General features: G+C 41.1%; 1 protein-coding gene across 11 annotated transcripts in view; it reads left to right on the top strand.

Annotated features, from left to right (window-relative positions):
• The first annotated feature begins 434 nt into the window (after positions 1-434).
• rps6kl1 (ribosomal protein S6 kinase-like 1) overlaps positions 435-17,216 on the top strand; it is a 46,717-nt gene continuing 29,935 nt past the window's right edge. For 2 of the 11 annotated variants that reach the window (XM_048537848.2, XM_048537851.2), the window contains exons 1-2: positions 437-904; positions 14,575-14,944. In XM_048537848.2, the coding sequence (XP_048393805.2) occupies positions 14,662-14,944 (283 nt within the window). In that variant the 5' untranslated portion in view covers positions 437-904; positions 14,575-14,661. Of the gene's footprint in view, positions 905-10,765; positions 10,884-14,574; positions 14,945-17,216 lie in introns of those variants that run through there. The other 9 variants (XM_048537854.2, XM_048537853.2, XM_048537849.2 and 6 more) reach the window with 8 other exon arrangements.

Raw genomic sequence — 17,216 nt, 5'->3', positions numbered from 1 at the left:
AGAGTAGTAAGGGCGTGGAATGCCCTGCCTGCAACAGCATTTAAATGGTCATTGAATAAACATATGGGATAGTGTCGGTTCGAGGGGCTTCAGATTGGTTTCACACGTCGGCGCAACATCGAGGGCCGAAGGGCCTGTACTGTTCTTTGTTCTGGATGCCATTTCGACAAAACAAAACCGGTTCCACGATCGAGTGAGAAATATACTATGCCAAAAACCACTGCAGTCTGGTTTTCATCGCAGCCTAGATTGTTCAATAAATCCACAGCACGAAAGGAAATCGGTGACTTGAGCATTCTGGAAAATAGGCACATTTTGTCGAAGCTTAAAAGTTTTTTTTCAGACACATTCAAAGTTCTAAATTAACAAACGACTCTGACTGAATCTTACAGAAATGTCAGCGCTGTCAATCAAAGTTCTGGGTCCGCCCACGGAGTCTCTTTGCGACAATATTTGGAGAGGTAGCAGAGCCTTTTGTTTTTTTTCGGGAAACTTTACAGCTTTGCCGTAAAATGGACGGTGTAGGTGGAGAAAGTGTGCTGAAGGATACAGGAGTTAGAGACTGCTGGGCTGGAAAGCGTTTAAATATACTAGAGAGAGCAAAATAACCTGTGCATTTGAGGGGATGGAGTAAGCTGGTCGGTAATGAAGTCGGGTAGCAGGCGAAAGCGATACAGTTGTTGTTTGTTGGTACATTATAACCCGGCACTTGCTGAGTGAGAGAGTCTGGAGCTTGTACCGGGGCAGTCGAGCCTCGGGGCCAGCGATGTCTCCACGATACCCAACCTCCAGGAGAACGGGCCACGCACAACTTGTATTTCAGCAGCCAGAAACACAGCCTAGCCCTGACTTTTCGAACTCCCTTGAAAAATGAAATCGATTTCCTAAATCCTCAATCGTTAAGGTAAGTCCACTTCTTTCTATACCAGAATTATGGATATTGTTGATCATTCTGTTCAGACGTGTTAGGATGCACCTCAAGCGGAACTTGAACTCACGGTTTTGGCTCAAAGGGGACGTTACTGTTGCGCTGCAGGAGCCCCGAAGTAGAGCTGCAACTCTGTTCCAAATGGAATAAACCAAATGGTAAAATATTAACTCAACACGTTTGTTAGTTAATTGCTAATAAAGCGAAACAAGAAGTAAATCCAACCTGGAATCTCTCAGCAGATAATCTAATTTGAATATCTGTTGATGCTGTTTAAATGTGTGTCATGTTGGGAGCAACAACTGAGTGCCATGGGAAGATTTAACAAATTAACACTTCTGATAGTATCTAATTAACGTGGATTAGCATACATTTTCAAAAAAAAGACATTCGCTGGCTTTAAGGAAAATGTTAGGCAAGTTATTTGGGATGCTGAATAAAATGAGATATCATCACTATTATATCGTGAATTTATAATTTGATACTGTAAACAGTTGAAGAGCCATGAAAATGAAAAAAGTGCTGTAAAAACCAAGATCTGAAGAAGTTATGAAGGACACAAAATGTTAGCTCTGTTTCTATCTTCATAGAGACTGCCAGACCTGTTGAGTTTCCCCAGTACTTTGCTTTTGTTTCAGATACCCTGCATCTGCAATATTTCACTTTCGTTGTTTGAGACATTTTGCTAGCTTCTTTCATTAAATAGTGCTTCTTTCCTTGTTCCAAAACAGTAGCCTCTGTTGGTAGGTAAAAATTTATGTTCTGCCAAACAAAGTGGCCTAGTGGTCAGCATTCGTGCCTCAAAAGTGCTAGGGATCTGGATTCAATTCCATCCTCTGGCAACTGTTCGTGTGGATTTTGCATGTTCTCCGCTTGTCAGCATGGGTTTCTCTGGGTGCTCTGGTTCCCTCCCACAGTCCAAAAGATGTGTGGGTTAGGTGGATTAAGCATGGGAAATGTAGGGTTACAGGGATAGGATAGGTGAGTGGGATGCTTTTTGGAGGGTCTGTGTAGCCTCAAAGGGCCAAATGGCCTGCTTCCACACTGGAGAGGATTCTATGAAGTTCCTTAATTCTTAGCAGCTGTACCTTTTCTTTAAGGTACCATATAGTAAGGAACCATTCATTTGTGTTGAGGATTGTGCAAAAAGGAAATTATACATTTTGAGCTGAGATAACAAAAAGTGTGGAGCTGGATGAACGCAGCAGGCCAAGCAGCATCTCCGGAGCGCTGCTTGGCCTGCTGTGTTCATGCAGCTCCACACTTTGTTATCTTGGATTCTCCAGCATCTGCAGTTCCCATTATCACTGATACATTTTGAGCTGAAATGTTTTTACTGCATTTATTCTCTAATGTGGGCTCTGACTTTGCCTGCGCACCCAGGATTCTCCAGCGTTAACTGGTTTGTTAGATGACTACTATATATGGGCTGTCATTTGTAATTTGCATGGAAAATTGTAATATAAAAACCAGCTTCTTTATTTTTCTGTACTTTTAATTGTAGATACAATGCAAAAAGAACTGTGCATTTTAGTTTTTGTAAAGAGGATTGCTGCAATGTTTTAAAAACAAGTAACCTGATGCTCATTGTAAGAGCTGTTTACACCGCTGCTTGTTTGAGCAGTGGTTCAAATTTGGTTACAGATGAATTAGAACCAAAGGTTTGTGTTCAGATAGAACTCTGGTTGGTATGAGTAGCTAATTGGTTTTGAACTAGTAACCAGTTAATAGTGACAATGGCCTCCTTGCCAGCAACTTTGACTGATTCTCAAGGAGCTAAACAGTTTGGGGTTGTGAAGAAGATATAGAGAAGTCATCACCAGCTCAGGAGCTGTCTCTATTCTCTGCAGTAAAAGCCATTTTAAGTCTGGGGGGAAAAAACAATTTATCTTTGCTTCAATAGTTTTTGTAAGCTATGATTTTTTTTTGTTTAAATTGATAGGTCAGTCACCTTTTATAATGGTGAACCAGCCACTCTATTCGTGCAAAATAATGGAATTTCTGGCAAACAACTGGAAAGCAGCATTTTAATCAACATTAGAATAATCTAAAAAGCCACTTAACTACCTTTCTTGTCTTTCCTTCAGTCCGTAACACCTTTGTTTTTTTGCCTTGAGTGTTTGTGTCTCTGGCTAAGGGAGAGTTTGTAAGGACACTAGAGTTTTAATTATCAGAATTACATGCTGTCATAACTGTTTTACCTGTAGCATGGGTCTAATTATTTGTGATTGAATAATCATTTTTTTAAGTATGGAAACCTGGCCTGTGCTTTTTTGTCATTCTGGTAAATTGAGGAATAGTTGCGTACGTTTTGGAATTAATTATATGACAATGCTGGGAGTAGTGGGGCTTGATTTCCAGTGCAATATTACAGTGAGGCATGACAGTAATGGCTCCCCACATGTGTCCTGTCATGCTAGCTCACAGACCATAGGTGCCAATGATACCCCTGCACTTTGGGCTGAATTACATTAAAATCGGTGAATGTATTCACTGATGACTGGGTCAGAGAGGTTGGAGCCGATGAGGCAGAGTTTTTTCTCCTCCCCTTGCGGGTATGGGGACAAAGACTGGTGCTATGTGTGAATGTGGGGAGAGGCTGACACCAGACGCTAAACCTTGTTATTAGGGGTTGGGGAAAGGCTGGCACCAGCCGCTGTTTTGTTTAATGATGGACAGAATGAACTTGAAATGAAATGCATTAGGTTTCTTTTTAGTTTAAAATTTGAAGTTTTCTAAACATTCACATCTTGCAAGATCTCATTTGAAATGATCTATAGCTTTCCATTTGTACCTGGTGACCCTTTGCCCCACTTACAGGTAATATTTATATAGAGCATAGACTTATCATTTTCTTAACGTTCTCAAAGCGATTGGACAATAACCATGGATCTGCCTGTAAATTATAGATTGTATATGGTGACGGTTGAAAGGCACAAAATATATTCTGCCTTTTAATCTTTTTTTAAAAAAAAGTTTTCACACCTGTTTACAACATGTATGTCTATGAAATTTTGTGGAAACAATAGTAGGTCTGAAGAGATGAAAATGTTTAATCAAAAATGGATAGGGTGAAAACCAAGGACTTTTCCCCTGGGTGGGGAGTCAGAAACTAGAGCAGATAGATTTAAGGTGAGAGGGGAAAGATTTTTAAGAGACCTAAGGGGCAACTTCTTAACATAGAGGGTTGTGCATGTATGGAATAAGCTGCTGGAGGAAGTGGTAGGGGCTGGTACAATTAGATCATTTAAAAGGCATCAGGATGGGCATATGAATAGGAAATGTTTTGTGGTACATGGGCCACATGCTGGCAAAAATGGGACTAGGTTAGATTAATTTAGGATACCTGGTTAGCATGGACAAGTTGGCCCTAAAAGGTCTGTTCCCATGCTGTACATCTCAAGTAAAGGAGGTGCTTTTAAGTTGGAGACGTAGATGAGTTCGCAAATGAAACTGAGATTGCAGGATTTATGAGCTAAGGACCAGTTGATATGGCATGAAAATGTAAGGCTTATACTTGCAGGTTCAGTGTTGGGCAACTTACTGGAGAGATTTTAATGATGACAAGGATTTATTGTGGGACAAGGAGGCATTTTTACCAATAAAGACAAAATGACAGGTTAATAAAATGTGAGGCTGGATGAACACAGCAGGCCAAGCAGCATCTCAGGAGCACAAAAGCTGACGTTTCGGGCCTAGACCCTTCATCAGAGAGGGGGATAGGGGGAGGGAACTGGAATAAATAGGGAGAGAGGGGGAGGCGGACCGAAGATGGAGAGTAAAGAAGATAGGTGGAGAAGGTGTGGGTGGGGAGGTAGGGAGGGGATAGGTCAGTCCAGGGAAGACGGACAGGTCAAGGAGGTGGGATGAGGTTAGTAGGTAGCTGGGGGTGCGGCTTGGGGTGGGAGGAAGGGATGGGTGAGAGGAAGAACCGGTTAGGGAGGCAGAGACAGGTTGGACTGGTTTTGGGATGCAGTGGGTGGGGGGGAAGAGCTGGGCTGGTTGTGTGGTGCAGTGGGAGGAGGGGATGAACTGGGCTGGTTTAGGGATGCAGTGGGGGAAGGGGAGATTTTGAAACTGGTGAAGTCCACATTGATACCATATGGCTGCAGGGTTCCCAGGCGGAATATGAGTTGCTGTTCCTGCAACCTTCGGGTGGCATCATTGTGGCAGTGCAGGAGGCCCATGATGGACATGTCATCAAGAGAATGGGAGGGGGAGTGGAAATGGTTTGCGACTGGGAGGTGCAGTTGTTTGTTGCGAACTGAGCGGAGGTGTTCTGCAAAGCGGTCCCCAAGCCTCCGCTTGGTTTCCCCAATGTAGAGAAAGCCGCACCGGGTACAGTGGATGCAGTATACCACATTGGCAGATGTGCAGGTGAACCTCTGCTTAATGTGGAATGTCATCTTGGGGCCTGGGATGGGGGTGAGGGAGGAGGTGTGGGGACAAGTGTAGCATTTCCTGCGGTTGCAGGGGAAGGTGCCGGGTGTGGTGGGGTTGGAGGGCAGTGTGGAGCGAACAAGGGAGTCATGGAGAGAGTGGTCTCTCCGGAAGGCAGACAGGGGTGGGGATGGAAAAATGTCTTGGGTGGTGGGGTCGGATTGTAAATGGCGGAAGTGTCGGAGGATAATGCGTTGTATCCGGAGGTTGGTAGGGTGGTGTGTGAGAACGAGGGGGATCCTCTTGGGGCGGTTGTGGCGGGGGCGGGGTGTGAGGGATGTGTCGCGGGAAATGCGGGAGACGCGGTCAAGGGCGTTCTCAATCACCGTGGGGGGGAAGTTGCGGTCCTTAAAGAACTTGGACATCTGGGATGTGCGGGAGTGGAATGTCTTATCGTGGGAGCAGATGCGGCGGAGGCGGAGGAATTGGGAATAGGGGATGGAATTTTTGCAGGAGGGTGGGTGGGAGGAGGTGTATTCTAGGTAATGACAGGTTAGTTTCTTTTTGTTTTTGAAAGGTTAGATGTATTATCTTATAGAGGGTTTCGAATGTTTGGGAAGTAGTGATGTGATGTCGCAGGACCAGTAATTCAGACCCCGGGTCATATAAGAATATGTTTATAGTTCAGATAGTGAAATTTGAATTGAATAAAAATTGCAGTAAAGAGCAAGCCAAATGCCATCCGGTTCACTAATGCTCTTTAAAGGGGTGTAAATCTGCCATCCTTGCCTGGCCTGGCCTACACCAATATGGTTGACTCTAAAGTGCCCTCTCGGTAACTAGGGATAGGCAATAAATGACCATGACCAATGGCACCCACATCCTATGAGCAAATTCTTTTTTTTTAAAATCAAGCATGCAGAGATTTTGAGTCTAGATGCAGCCTTAGGTGCTTAGCTGTAGCTCTAAAGAATTCTTAATTTTCATAAGGTTTGATTCAGCTAGCATTAGAGGCCAATTTAATCAGCATCTGAGTTTATCGATGTTTAAATGGAGTGCCATACAAATATTGAGTAAGAGAAGCTTTGATATTGTAAATTCTTAAACTCATTCATTTATCAACTACAGTCAGTGATTTAATAAGAGGCTTGGCAAGATATTATTTGCTTTCCCAATTGTTTCTGGTATTGCCTTGAATACTACCATTCTGCTCATTTCTCACCACCTTAAAATATTTATTTCACCATTATTCCTGCCAATGTGGATAATTCCACATATTGCATGGTATGCTCACCAATTATTTCCACAAAACAGTTCACTGGTGTGTAGCTCTTTCCAGCCTTGAAATGTATATCATTCTGCTTGATTTTTTTCATCTACCTTTGTAAGACCAGAAAACTTGAATGTATTACTTTTGGCCTCCTGTTCTAATTCATTTATATAGTGTTATGATCGCAATAGACAAAAGTGGATAAGTTAAGTTGAGTGCTACAGTGAAACTTGGTTTAGATTTCTTTCTATTTAATATGGAGTTATTCACTAAAACACAGGCACACAAGGCTGCTGATTTACTTTTAATTAAACAAAACAAAAGATTAAAAGCCTTCTAAATATACAGCACAGTTTGAAAGATATTGTATGTTAAAACAGACAGCTAAACATAGTCTTAACGCCATTATTTTACAATGACTCAAATCTAGGGGAATTACCCTTCTTTATCAAACCTTTTCAACTTAACTGCTTCTACCCAGTTCAGTCCTTTGAGCTGTGAAGACCCTCCTAAGGTTACTTGTGACGCAGAAAGTTAGACATTGTCAATCTTTTAATGATCTGCCAGTGGCTAACCTGATTCTTTTAGTCTGGCAGCCTCACAAGCTAAACATTTACTCTGAGATAACTGTGTCTTCCCTGAACTGTTCTATGCAAATTTATGGCTCACATTTTCTGGACAGCCACTATGCTAGCATAGATGGGAATTGCACATAAGTGCCCTCAGAAGGAATTACCTGGGAAATTTCTGGATAATTACTCCGAGTGGAATCCTCTGACAATCTCCTGTTTAAGTCAGACTTCAGAAGGTTCAGATGAAATTAATTTAAAATACTAACTCGGACAAAGTTAAACCATGGTCTAATTCATGAGTACTTCTGTAAACTGAGTCATATACACCCAGCTGAATGTACTCAAGGCTGCCATGTCTCCCTGACCATGACCTGATTTTTCTTAGATACAGAGGTCCTGCCTGGTTATATATGCTACCTTTCAATTCATTGCAACAATTTTAGCAGCTAAGCAATTCTGGAGGATCTAATCCAATGCATCCATTATCTCTGCAGCCACTTCCTGTATCATGTAAGCGTGCCAGATCCTCTATCTTTGTTGATTTTTAGTACAATTGGTTTTACTTTTGTCAATTGACTTGTCCCAATTTCTGATGTCTTCACAGTTGATTTCTTTTAAAAAAATTCATAAACAGGTTGGAGGTGTCACTGGCTGCACAGCATTTATTGCCCATCCTTAATTTCCCAGAGGGCAGTTCAGAGTCAACCATATTGCTGTGGGTCAGGAGTCACATGTAGGCCAGACAAGGTAAAGATGGCCGTTTCCTTCCCTGGAGGATGCTAGTGAACCAGATGCGTTTTATGACAATTGACAATGGATTCACAGTTATCATTAGATTCTTAATTCCAGATATTTTTCACTGAATTCAAATTCCACCATCTGCCGTGGCAAGATTAGAACCTGGGTCCCCAGAAAGTTGGCTGGATCTCTGGATTAACAGTCCAGCAATAATACCACTAAGCCGTTGCCTCCTGGAGGATGGTTGATAGAATTAATGCAGAAAATATTTATTTAGTGTTTCTGCCATTTCCTTATTTGCTATCATATATTCACTTGTCTCATTCTTTAAGGGTAATACCTTTATTCTCCTAAGCACTCCTTTTTAGTAAACTGGTAAAAAGCTCTTACTCTGTTTTTCTGTTTATTGTTCATTTTATTTTCATTTTCATTTTTTTCTTAGAAAAATCTCACACTTTGCACAGGATGACATTTCTTTAAGAGTTTAGATTTTACACTAGTGGCATATGAATGTTAGTTTAGCAATTAACATTGTTAGTCTTTACAGAACCATGATTTCAAATCAGCCTGTCAGAAAGTGACGAGCTCCTGGAGTGTTCATGGAAGTTTATTTATATTGTGGAAAGTCTACAATAGGAGATTGAAAGAACAAATACAGCACAGAAGCAGGCCCTTCAGTCCAAGCGTGCACCGCCACATTCTACCCTCCCATACTAAAGTTGTCTCACTTACAAGATCCTATTTCCTTCCTAATAATGAATTTGTCCAGTTGTTTCTCTGAATGCTGCGAATATGTCTTCAATTACCTCCTCTGGCAATGTATCCCAGGCGGTCACCACCCTTTGTGTGGAAAAACTTGCCTTACCATGTCTTTTAAACTTGCCCCACATGTTGAACCTGTATGCCCTAGTACCTGACCCTTCCAACCTGGGAAAAAGCCTTATACACCCCATTTTATCCATAACAGCCACAATCTTTTAACTTCTATTAGGTTGCCTCTTAACCTCTTGTGTTCCAGTGAAAACAAACCCAGTCTAGCTGAACTTTCTTTGTAGCTAAAATCCTCCATACCAGCCAACATCCTGGTAAACCTTTTCTGTACCCTCTTCAAAGTATCCACCCGCTTCTCGTAGTGTGGTGACCAGGACTCTATGTAATACAGGTAGTTTTGCTATAGTGTGTGTTCAATTAATGCAAATTGGCTGTAGACTCCTAGAACCCCTATAGTATGGAAACAGGCCCTTCTGCCCAACAAGTCCACGTGAACCTTGGAGCATCCTACCCAGACCCATCACCCTATAACCCACCTAATCTACACATCCCTGAACACTACAGGCAATTTAGCATGGCAATCCACCAAGCCTGCATATCTTTGGACTGTGGGAGGAAATCGGAGCACCCAGAGGAAGTCCGCGCAGACACGGGAAGAATGTGCGAACTCCACACTGACAGCTGCCCAAGGATGGAATCGAACCCGGGTCCCTGGTGTTGTGAGGCTGCACTGCTAACCACTGAGCCACTGCTGCCCCAGATGCGATTGATGAATAGTAGATTCTATTTGGATAATGTGAACTTTCTGCTGTACAAGTGTAGAGATTTTGTGTAGGGCAAGTTCATGTAAGAATGCAACTATCGCATTACAGGGAACCACCTGTATTCAGAGTGTGACCTAACTAAAATTCTTTAAAGCTGCAGCATAACATGTCTATCCTTCTACTCAATGCCCCTTTAAACGAAGGCACACATGCCATAAGCCTTTTTTACTCCTAATTGAACTGCACTACCACATTCAGCGATCTATGGACGTGCACACCCAGATCCTTCTGCGTATCAATACTCCTAAGGGTTCTGCAATTCACTGTATGATTTCCACCGATACCTGACCTTCCAACGGGCGACAGTGGCCCAGTGGTTAGCACTGCGGCCTCAAAGCGCCAGGGACCCGGATTCGATTCCACCCTTGGGTAACGGTCTGTGTGGAATTTCCACATTCTTTCTGTGTCTGTGTGGGTTTCCTCCGGGTACTCTGATTTCCTCTCACAGTCCAAAGGTGTGCAGGTTAGGTGTATTGGCCATGCTAAATTGCCCAAAGTGTCCAGGGGTGTATAGCTTAGGTGGGTTATAGGGAGATGGGTCTGTGTGAGATGCTCCAAGACTTGTTGGGCCCAAGGGCCTGTTTCCATACTGTAGGGATTCTATGATTCTATTGATCAAAGTGCATTACCTTCTGGATTTATAGCAATGATTTTAGCTTAGAATTGGGAAGTGTTTTTGGGCAATTGAAAGGAGACCTGACAGCAATCATAGGCAAGTAAAGCCTCTCGTAGGGAAAGAGATGGTTGGAGCAGTTAAGGAAGTAAGTTAGGTCAGTGAACAGTCTAGCTTTTGAAAGTTCCAGACCAGGAATATTGGATTAGTTAGACCTATTTAGATTATCTCTAAAAAGAAAACTGGGAAACACGCTCTAACATCTCAATTGTTTTAATATTCTAAAGAAAAGGCCTGACGTCTTTCAGGTTAGGAATAGAGAGAAAGCAGAAACAAAGATTGGACAGGAAAGGAACTTTTTTCTGGCTTTTGAACATTGAATAGATAACTTAATTTTACCACATGCATGAAATCATATGAACAGTTGCATGCAATTGGTTTGGCTTCTTCTATTCTTTTGGGTATTAAACCTTTTGTTACAAACAAATCTGCAGCCTTATGTACTTGCATTTCAAGAAAAATCAGCTTGTTAAAAACTCAATCAAGCTAGATTTCATTTTGAAATCTGACTTTGTCCAGTAGTAACCTCAACTGGAACCTTTTTAACAATCTTATGGCTTTTTAAGATGCTCCCACCTTTCATGCTTTATCTCATGCGATGCAATGTAGATGCTGAAGATCTGAAGTAAAGGCAAAATGCTAGAGAAACTCGGAAGGCTTCGCACTGTTTATGAAGAGAGAAACAGAGTTGAGGTTTCAATCCAAAATACTCCTGTTTTCATCTCAGGTTTGATCATTTCTTTTGCCTTTAGTTATTTACTGTCGTATCTTTTGATCTGGTCTCCCAGTCTGCCTCTGCCTACTTAATTAACACTGTTTCTCATTGTATAATATTAGATCCAAAATAGCATATTCTTGAGTTAGTTCCTTGACGCATTGTTCTCGCAAACTGTCATAAATGCAGCCCAGGAACTCATCGCAACTACTACTTTTATCGCTTTGGTTTTACAATCTGTATGTAAATCTAAGACTGCCAGAAATAAGAATTAAAGTGTGTTCTCTCTGTTTTTCTTTTATATTTCTTTCTCCAAACCAATGGCCCACAATGGTTATGCTGACACATTATCCATACCGACATTACCAACTGGTTTTCATTGTTAGCAAAGCTAATGTATACTGTATTTTAATTTTTAACCTGTTAAAATGAATTCAGCAATTTAAGGTTTTGGCACGGCAATTAGATTCACTTGAAAAATGAGATGTTTATGATGCTAGCTTTTCTATTGACAAAGATAATAGAATAAAATTTGTGTTTGTTATTAAGTAAAAGCATCTAATCAAAATTAAGCTTATTAAATCTCTGACTATAAAGGAATTATTGAGATCACGAATTAAACCAATTATTTTAATTAACTTGCAGATTTAATTGGAATGTGCACCCAAGCTTTCGAGCAGTAATAGTGTTGTTTAAATTAATTTTTCTGCCAACAAAAATAAATTATGAAGGAAGGCAAAGCAGTTTTCTAAAATAACATCGCTACTGTAGTGGTCAGCAGGTAACAATCTTTATCATTGCCTCATGACTAAAGATCAAAAGCATAAAGATTAAATGATAAACTCGAATCAAACAGTTAAAGAATTTTTAAAAATATATTGTTAATGCTGGAGATCTGATAGAAGTAACAGGTCCAGCAACTTTTCTGCAAAGAGTTATTGCTGTTTCAAGTCCAATTTGACGTCTTTGGAATTTGCTCATTCACTAGTGAATTTGTGCAGTAGTCTCCATTCCAAATGCGGTTAATCTGTCAAAACTAGCAAATTATCTATTCACAAAATGATTGCAGTTTTTAATGATGTAAGTGATTGATTATGCTTTGTAAATTTAATCATTTTCTGCCCTTCTAGATAATGGTGAATGATAACTAGATGACATTAAGTATGGGATTTATTGTGCCGTAAGATCTCTTCAAAAGCAGCTGTGTTTTGTTTTTGAAAACTGAAAAGAATTAGTTTTATTTATATGCATGATTGTGATTTTATTTTTAAATTGGCACAAGAATAGTTGTAATTGAGCTAAGTGTTTGGTGGTGTTGAATGCTGCTTGATTCATTCCTTTGTATGAGCCCTTTGGATGAGTGGGAGAGTACCCACAGGTTGGTGCTTCCCTGTGCAAGTTACAACTAGCTGATGACATCAGCAGCCAATCAAATTTAAGTGTTTTGTGTTTAAGGAACATTGCAAAAGCTACATGTATGTGGGTGGACTGTCTCCATCTTGCAGATGTTGTCAGTTTTACTGTTAACTCTTGCTGTGCTGACTGCTGCAGATGTGGAAAGATGGTTTTCAGCCTCTCACTACAGCTGAAATGTAAGCGACTGATCTGGTATGGATCAGAATTTATTACTCCCCCTCTTTAGAGGACCACTTCTGTTTTGCAGTCGTTCTACAATATGCCATGGTTTGCAATTCTCCAGACTCTACCTTGTTTCTACTTGGATGAATAAAAAGCTGCAGAGAAGCAATTTTTGCATGACTTTAATGCATTTTTTTTTGAAAGACAAGTCATTTTTCTTCCAGCTCTCTCCTATCAGGGTGCTGGGTAAGGTTTGTACCAGCTAGAAATGTGAAATCAGTGAATATTGAATTGCTACTGCTCACTTGCATGGAAAATACAGTCAGGTGTGCAGTAATAAAGGACATCTAATCCCAGATATTTTTAAAATCCTTTTTGTTTTGTTTTGAATCTTGCAATGAGTGCTGTTTTATGCACGGAAGTTCCAGTGAATACAGTGGCAAATACTTTTCCATTGCGTGCAAGCCACCCAGCCAAGGCATCTTTCCTTTGTTTAGTGCTCGAGAGGTGGTTTCTGCTCAGTCCAGGATGTAGTGAGAGAATGCAACATCACATCATTTGCTCATCCCTAATTGTCTTGGAACCGAGTGGCTTGGTAGACCACTTCAGAGGGCAGTAAGGAGTCATTCACATTACTGTGGGTCTAGACCCCTGTAGAATTTAAATTCTACCAGCTGACGTGGCGTGTTTTTCTTCTGTGTACAGTACACATACCAATACCTGTGGATTTCTAGTCTGGTTAAATTACTAGTACCTCACCATCTCCACCACCCACATCTGACGGATCACCATTGATAAACTGAACTAATTATATAAACTAGTAACCTCATTACAAGTCAGAGGTTGGGTATCCTAGAAATAGCAAGTCACCTGATTCTTTAATAGGGCAAAATGTTGGCAGTATGGTGAAATACAGACCGCTTGCCTTGTTGGGTCCACCTCCAATAACATGCTAGCAGTTCATTGCCATCCAGGACAAAGCAATCCACTTGAATGGTACCCATCGACTTTCTGCAAAACCAGCGTGCAAATAGCTGTACGATTGAAATACAACAACATGTATTGAGCCTTCTGCAGTACCCTTCAAACTTCTGACTTGTGTCACTTCAAAGGAAGAATGATGGCTTTACCTCCTTTAGATCTCGTACCATCCAGACTTGGACACTTAATATCTTCCATTATAGTGCCTGGTTCAACATTTCTGGCAATCCTTATCAAACAGCATTATTGTTTAATTGGTCTACCTTCACTATATGGACAGCAATGGACCAAGAAGGTGGTTTACTATCTCACTCGCTCAAATGCCAGTAGAGGTGAGCAATAGAATGTCAACTATGCTGACAAGACCAGTTATGCCAAGATTTAAAATACAGGAAGAGAAACAGTAAATAAGAACAAAAATAAAGTTGATGGAAAAGCTCAGCAGGTCTGGCAGCATCTGTCCTTTCTTCACAAAGTTAACGTTTTGAGTCCGGTGACCCTTCCTCAGAACTGGTGGCTGGGAATATGTCAGTTTATGTGCAAAAAATAGGGAGGTGGGTGAGGCAGGGAGTAAACAATCGGATAGAGCCCAAAGAGACAGAAATTCAGTTGGACAGACAAAGGAGTTGCTAACAATCAGGCTGGGAGGGTGAATAGTTGTTAATGGGGACTACTAGTGATTAACAACGGGAGATGTAGGCTATGTGGTAACAAGGCCTGGTGTGTTGGTTGGGGGACTGGGACATGGGAGAGCTTAGGCTCTAAAGAAGAAGCCTTCCACAAGCAGGAGGATGAAAATTTTGAAAGGAGTTAATGTTGGCTCAATCGCTAGCAGCACCAATGCATTCAAACTCCAGTATAGATACTTGAGCACAACACCTGAGCATCTGCCTGGGTTTGTTACAAAAAGGTGATTAGTTAAGTGAAATGGAAAAGGCATATTAATGTTGTTAGAACTGCCCTTTATATGGCAAGCAGTTAGGCTGGCTTACCACAAAATATAAAGCTTTCCTTTGCATTCCTCTTCAAGGAATAATTTTTGCTGATCAAGTTAGAAATATTTCATGCCCCTCATTTCTGTCATACGTGAAATAAAAATGATGGCTATAACTAAATTTTCTGTTTCTCTACTCTTGTCATGTAGACTCAGTTGATTTTATTTTCATTTTGGCTGCGATAGTGCTGAGCAGGACTGAATGCAAAAGACCCTGTGTGCTCTGAAAAGCTGACTATGTACAGCCTCCCTGGAAGGAGGTCACCTGGACAGGATGCTGAAACCTGCTCTCGTCCCCTGTCTCAGGCCCGTGTCTACTTGGAGCAGATCCGGAGTCGAGTGTCTCCCAACATCTCGGAGAGCCATCAGGCACTCAGAAGCACAACCACCAAAAGAGACTACCTTGTTGATGCGGCGAAGCAGATCCGCTTGGCCTTGGACAGAGAGGTCAATGAGGATTATGAAGCTGCATTTAACTATTACAAGAATGGTGTGGATCTGCTACTGAAGGGAGTACAAGGTATACATTTCATTTGGAGCTTTCAAATGTTTTTCATCCACTGTAATTTATAATAGATTAGTTCCTTGAGGGATGGATGAAGAACAAAATGTGCATGCATTCGTGATCATAGTATTGTTTTGATGTAGCTAAGGCTGCCCTGCAGAGATCTTTTGCAGCCCAGACTTTTTGGAGTCCTGTATTGCTCACTGTATTTAAAATTTAATTATTCACACCATGCCAAATGTATTACTTGTTGCATCAGTGACTCATTCTGTAAATGTATTACGTGTCATGGTACTGAGTCATATCAGTCTGAATGGTTCCAGTTTTGATCATGCATCTGTACTGAGGTAATGATTCTAGCTGGGATAGTGGTGAAAGTGGTCAGCTTAATCACATTGCTTAGGGTTAGATCTGGGTTACAGTCCCTGATGTATGTTACTACATTCAGAAAGTAGAAAAACAGTCAGATATGGATAATTTAATCTTTTAAAACCAAGAACTAATTTGAATTGGCTCAAAAAATAATGTGCAGCTTCTGCATGATCAATGTACTGAAAGATTGAATGCTCTCTTCCTTTTCCCTGACGTCATTAGTATTGCTTTTACCTTTTTATTAGTGTATTTAATTTGTTTTTAAAAAATGAGGTGGCGCTCAACTCGGCTATCTAGCTTTTGCTTAAATTTAACAAATCAATGGATCTTCAGGGTGGGTCTTGTGTGGAAAGCTATAATTGATTTCAGTGCCCCTGTATTGTGGTGGCACAGATTAGTCTGCTCACTTGTGTGGAATTTGTGCAAGACAGGATGGCATTTATTAGGGAGGCTTTACACATTGAGCAGCCCAGTGGTGTTCACTCTGTAAGATCACAGGTAGGTGAGGGTTGCTTTGGTTATGCTTGACGTTTTGCACCATCCAGGGATCTGCCATGTACCACAGAGTCAATACATTTGGGGCAAGGGGACAGAAAATTGGTAATCAAATAATGCTTGTTAAATAAAGTATGGGAAAGTTACATTAGGGATATGAACATGAGATGTCAAGATTAGATTTCCTACAGTGTAGAAATAGGCCCTTCGGCCCAACAAGTCCACACCGCCCCTTGGAGCGTCCCACGCAGACCCATAACCCACACACCCTGAACATTACGGGCAATTTTAGCATGGCCGATCCACTGAGCCTGCACATCTTTGGACTGTGGGGGGAAACCGGAGCACCCGGAGGAAACCCGTGCAGACACTGGGAGAATGTGCAAACTCCACACAGGCAGTCGCCCGAGGCTAGAATCGAACCCGGGTCCCTGGCGCTATGAGGCTGCAGTGCTAACCACTGAGCTGCCATGCCGCCCCAAGAGAAAGTGAAAATTCAGAATAAATGCTTGGAGTGCAAATATTGAGGTACCTGATGGAAATTGTTTGTATGATGAACAATAGCTAAATTTGATTGTACAGTTTCAATTTTCTTAGCAATTAGATATTTCATTTGTGATTGGTATCTTCTACGTACAAGTAGCTAAATCATTTTGGAAGCAGCAGAGTCCACTTTGGCCCTTCGAGACTCTCCACTATTCACCTAAAATCTGATTTTGTTTGATTTGAATTCCATGTTCTCCACTACTCCCAGTTCCTTTTTGTCAAGAATTTACTTACTTCTGATATAAAAGTATTCTTAATGGCCCAACCTCCATTGTTTTTTGATACTGTGTTCCAAGGTTGCATAATGGTCTGTGGGGCGAACAGTTCTCAGCTGTCCTAAAAGCACAACCCTTAATTTTAAAACGATAACTTCAAATGCTGGACTTGCCCATGAAAGGAAATTTTTTTTTTCCATATTTATCTTGTCAGTTCAGTCAAGTCACTGCTCACTCTTCTAAACCCCAAGAGAATAAACCAGCCTGGCCTGTTAAACCTATCATCGTAAGATAACATATTACTCACATGCACCAATCGATAAATCTTGTCTCACCCAGCTGCAATGATGTTTATGTCCTTCCTGAAATAAGGAGCCCAAACTGCACACAGTATTCAAGATGTAGTTTTACCAATGCTCCAAATAACAGATGCATCCAAATCCGTGCTTTCATTTTCAATTCGATTTGTAATAAAGATTAGCATTCCAAAAACCACCTTAATTACATGCAGCACCTGTCATCTAACTTTTTTGTGCCTCATGCATTAGGGCACCTAGATACCCCACATCTTGGAATTCTTCACTTGTACGCCTTTTAAGTAATACACTATTTTTAAAATTATTCTTGCTGAAGTGAGCAACTTTATATTTTCCCATATT

The sequence above is a fragment of the Stegostoma tigrinum genome, chromosome 10 (genome assembly GCF_030684315.1).
Source record: "Stegostoma tigrinum isolate sSteTig4 chromosome 10, sSteTig4.hap1, whole genome shotgun sequence".
Lineage (NCBI taxonomy): Eukaryota > Metazoa > Chordata > Chondrichthyes > Orectolobiformes > Stegostomatidae > Stegostoma > Stegostoma tigrinum.
Note: the sequence above shows the minus strand (reverse complement) of the source record. Positions and strands in the feature narration are given on the sequence as shown.